The sequence below is a fragment of the Solanum verrucosum genome, unplaced genomic scaffold (assembly GCF_900185275.1).
Source record: "Solanum verrucosum unplaced genomic scaffold, falcon-dt-bn FXZP01000284.1, whole genome shotgun sequence".
Lineage (NCBI taxonomy): Eukaryota > Viridiplantae > Streptophyta > Magnoliopsida > Solanales > Solanaceae > Solanum > Solanum verrucosum.
The window spans coordinates 294,252-298,723 of NW_026019936.1; the positions used below are offsets into that span (position 1 = coordinate 294,252).

Genomic DNA, 4,472 nt, shown 5'->3' on the forward strand with positions numbered 1-4,472 from the left:
TGATTTTTCAAGCTAAATAAATAAAATTGAATATCTATTTTCAGTATTGTAAACAAATAAAAATAGACAAAGAAATATTTAATATATTTTGATTTTTTTTTCCAAAAATTGGGGATATGAGAAAGGAAAAATGAGGGAGAGGTTACAAGACGGAAGATCCAACCCTCACCAATAAAATTGAAGTTTGAATAATCAACCAACTGAAGTACTAAATTTTTTAAGTTGACTATTTTTAATAAGCAGGATAACTAAAATGAACCGAACGAACACTACTAATACAACAAGAAGTTCGATAAAATCTCACAAAATGAAGTCGAGAGGATAGAATATACGTAGATCTTATCACGATTTGTTAGAGATAGAGAAATTGTTTCCGGTCCCGAGTACTTCTAATAAATATAGGAAACTCCTATTGTTAAAAATAATTGCACTTCTCCCTCTCTCTCTCTCTTTGTGAATGTGTAAAGTCTCCAATTGGGATATAATGGAATAGCAAAGAACACAGCAGCCCTATTTGGACCATCAAAGAAGAGAGTTGAGTTTTGAACTCAAAACAAAGTAAAAACAAACAAAACAAGAAAATACCCTTTTTGTTTCTCTACCTCAAGCTTCCATTTTTTTTTTCTCTTCCTTGTGGTTCAAAGGTTTGATTTTTTTCTTGTTTTTCCATTCATTCATCACTTTTGTCAAGTACCCTTTTCTTGTTTCTTGTCCATTTGTACTTTTGTGATGTTTTCTTTGATTTTGAAGCTTGATACAGATAGAAATGAACAATCTTGATGTAAAAAATTGTGTAGTTACATCATATATGTGAAAAGTCTTTTTTTTTTTCCTTTTTTTGTGTTCTTTTTGAGTTTTAAGAAGATGGGTGTGTTGCAACTTTGTGTGATCTTTTTGTTTCTTGGGATTTGCTTACAAGCTCAATCTCAAAATCCCCAGAACTTGATATGTAATCCAAAAGATTTTAAAGCTCTGGAGGGTTTTGTGAAGAGTTTAGAGACAGTTCTTGATTTCTGGGATTTGGGGAATTCTACAAATTGTTGTAATTTGGTAGGTGTTACTTGTGATTCTGGGAGGGTCGTGAAGTTGGAGCTTGGGAAAAGAAGGTTAAATGGGAAACTTTCTGAATCTTTAGGTAATTTGGATAAGCTAAGAACCCTTAATCTGTCTCATAATTTCCTCAAAGGACCTGTTCCTTTTACACTGTTGCATTTGTCTAAATTGGAAGTATTGGACTTGAGCAATAATGATTTCTTTGGATTGTTTCCTAGTGGCATGAACTTGCCTTTGCTTCAAGTTTTCAATATATCTGATAATTCCTTTGAAGGACCAGTTCCTATGGGTATCTGTGAAAATTCAACTAGAGTTTCTGTTATTAAGATGGGGGTTAATTATTTTAATGGTAGTCTTCCAGTAGGAATTGGGAATTGTGGTTCATTAGAGCTTTTTTGCCTAGGCTCTAACCTTCTTTCTGGTAGTTTGCCTGATGAACTGTTTAAGCTACCAAGATTGACTGTATTGTCTCTACAAGAGAATCGAATCTCGGGACAGCTTAGCAGTCAGATTGGTAATCTGTCTAGTTTGGTTCATTTGGATATTTGTTCAAATGGATTTTCAGGAAACATTCCAGATGTGTTTGATAGATTAGGGAATTTAACATATTTGTCAGCTCATTCAAATAGATTCTTTGGTAATATACCAACTTCATTGGCAAATTCTGGGACTGTTAGTTCTCTTAGTTTGAGAAATAATTCTTTAGGGGGTATCATAGAGCTTAATTGTTCAGCAATGGTTAGTCTTGTTTCGCTTGATCTGGCTACAAACGGGTTCCGTGGGTTAGTTCCTGATTATCTTCCTAACTGTCAAAGGTTGCAAACTATCAATCTGGCTAGAAACTCTTTCACTGGACAACTGCCGGAAAGTTTCAAGAATTTTCATAGTCTTTCATCCCTTTCTGTCTCGAACAACAGTATGCATAATATTGATGCTGCTCTCAGAATTTTACAGCATTGCAAGAACTTGTCTACGTTGGTCCTTACTCTGAATTTTCGGGATGAGGTTTTGCCTACTGATCCTAGCCTGCAGTTTAGTGAGCTGAAAGCTCTCATTATTGCCAATTGCAGACTCACTGGAGTTGTTCCTCAGTGGTTGAGAAATAGCTCAAAACTGCAACTGTTGGACTTGTCATGGAACCGTTTGACGGGAACACTTCCACCTTGGATTGGAGATTTCCAGTTTCTATTCTATCTGGATTTTTCCAACAACTCGTTTACCGGGGAGATTCCAAAAGAAATTACCGGATTGGAGAGCCTAATCTCTGGCCCTGTCTCAATGAATGAGCCATCACCAGACTTTCCCTTTTTCTTGAAAAGAAATGTAAGTGTTAGAGGGTTGCAGTATAATCAGATTTTTAGCTTCCCTCCAACACTGGAACTAGGTAACAACTTTCTCACTGGAGCAATTTTGCCGGAATTTGGGAATCTGAAAAGGTTACATGTTTTGGATCTAAAAAGCAACAACTTATCTGGGACAATACCAAGTAGCCTGTCTGGTATGGCGAGCGTAGAGAATTTGGATCTATCCCACAACAATCTGATTGGCAACATACCCTCCTCTTTAGTCCAATGCAGCTTTATGTCAAAGTTCAGTGTTGCTTATAACAAGCTCTCAGGGGAAATTCCTACTGGAGGTCAGTTCCCAACATTTCCAACATCAAGTTTCGAGGGAAACCAAGGACTCTGCGGTGAACATGGTAACCCCTGTCAAAATGGCAGCCAAGTTCCTCGTGACTCGGTCAAAGGAAAGAGGCGCAAAGGAACTGTCATTGGCATGGGTATTGGTATTGGTCTTGGAACAATTTTTCTTCTTGCTCTCATGTACTTGATTGTTATACGGGCAAGCAGTCGAAAAGTAGTTGATCAGGAAAAGGAGTTGGATGCTTCTAACAGGGAACTGGAGGACTTAGGCTCAAGTCTGGTGATATTTTTCCATAACAAGGAGAATACTAAAGAGATGTGTCTTGATGACCTTTTGAAATGTACAGACAACTTTGATCAATCAAATATTGTTGGATGTGGGGGCTTCGGCTTGGTCTACAAGGCCATTCTTCGTGATGGTAGGAAAGTTGCCATCAAGCGGCTTTCAGGTGACTACGGGCAGATGGAACGAGAATTCCAAGCTGAAGTTGAATCGCTTTCAAGAGCTCAGCATCCAAATCTTGTTCATCTCCAAGGATATTGCAAGTACAGGACTGACCGGCTTCTAATTTATTCCTACATGGAGAATGGAAGCTTGGATTATTGGCTGCACGAGAAAGTTGACGGACCTGCTTTATTGGACTGGGATCTGAGACTTCAGATTGCTCAAGGGGCTGCAAGAGGACTTGCATACTTGCACCTAGCGTGCGATCCTCATATCTTGCACCGAGATATAAAGTCTAGTAACATTCTTCTTGACGAAAACTTCGAAGCTCACTTAGCTGATTTCGGTCTTGCAAGGATTATTCGGCCCTACGACACTCATGTGACCACTGATGTTGTCGGAACATTAGGCTATATACCTCCTGAATATGGTCAAGCTTCCGTTGCTACCTATAAAGGGGACGTGTATAGCTTTGGTGTGGTTCTTTTGGAGCTTCTAACATGCAAAAGACCGATGGATCCGTGCAAGCCTAGAGCAAGCAGAGATTTAATCTCTTGGGTGATCCAAATGAAGAAACAGAAGAGGGAAACTGAAGTCTTTGATCCTCTGATATATGACAAGCAGCACGCGAAGGAAATGTTATTGGTCCTTGAAATTGCTTGCCTTTGTTTGCATGAATCACCTAAAATAAGGCCTTCTTCGCAGCAGTTAGTTACTTGGCTCGACAACATAAACACACCACCTGATGTTCATGTGTTTTAGAGGAAAACTTGTTGTCGATAACTTATATTTTCAGCGGATGTCCTGCACATATAGCAGTGTATTCTGGTGTAAATGGTTGTATCTTATCCCTATTTGTATCTTCCTGGAATTGAAGAATATATACTATGTTTCTTCTCAAACATGTACAAATAACATTGTGAATTTTGGATGTGACTTTATTTACCTAATAATAGATGAACATCAGTTTATTCCTTCTTGTACTTTTCAATTCTATGGTGGTTTCTTCTCTTTAATTTTTGTATGTTGGCTCTGTTTCATTGTTTGTTCAATCGAGAATCTTTCAGAAACTGTCTTTCTACCTTTTCAAAGGTAGGGATAAGGTCTGCGTACACTCTACTTCTTCAAACGCCACTTGTGGATCACATTGCGTTTGTTATTGTTATTTCCACAACAAAGACTTGTTTAAGTAATGTAGTTGTAGGATCTTGAAGGCTACACCAATTTTGTAGGTTATAAGGATAAAAAATTGTCACTAAACTATGCGAAATGACGTGACTTTGCCTTCCGTTAAAAGTTGGAGTTAACCGTGTTTTCCGCCATTACTAAAT

General features: G+C 38.0%; 1 protein-coding gene across 1 annotated transcript; it reads left to right on the forward strand.

The window, feature by feature from the left end:
• The first annotated feature begins 539 nt into the window (after positions 1-539).
• On the forward strand, positions 540-4,083 carry LOC125838253 (phytosulfokine receptor 1). The gene has a single exon (XM_049517338.1). It carries the CDS (start codon positions 865-867, stop codon positions 3,901-3,903), a length of 3,039 nt encoding a protein of 1,012 aa, XP_049373295.1. The 5' UTR covers positions 540-864; the 3' UTR covers positions 3,904-4,083.
• The last annotated feature ends 389 nt before the right edge of the window (positions 4,084-4,472 follow it).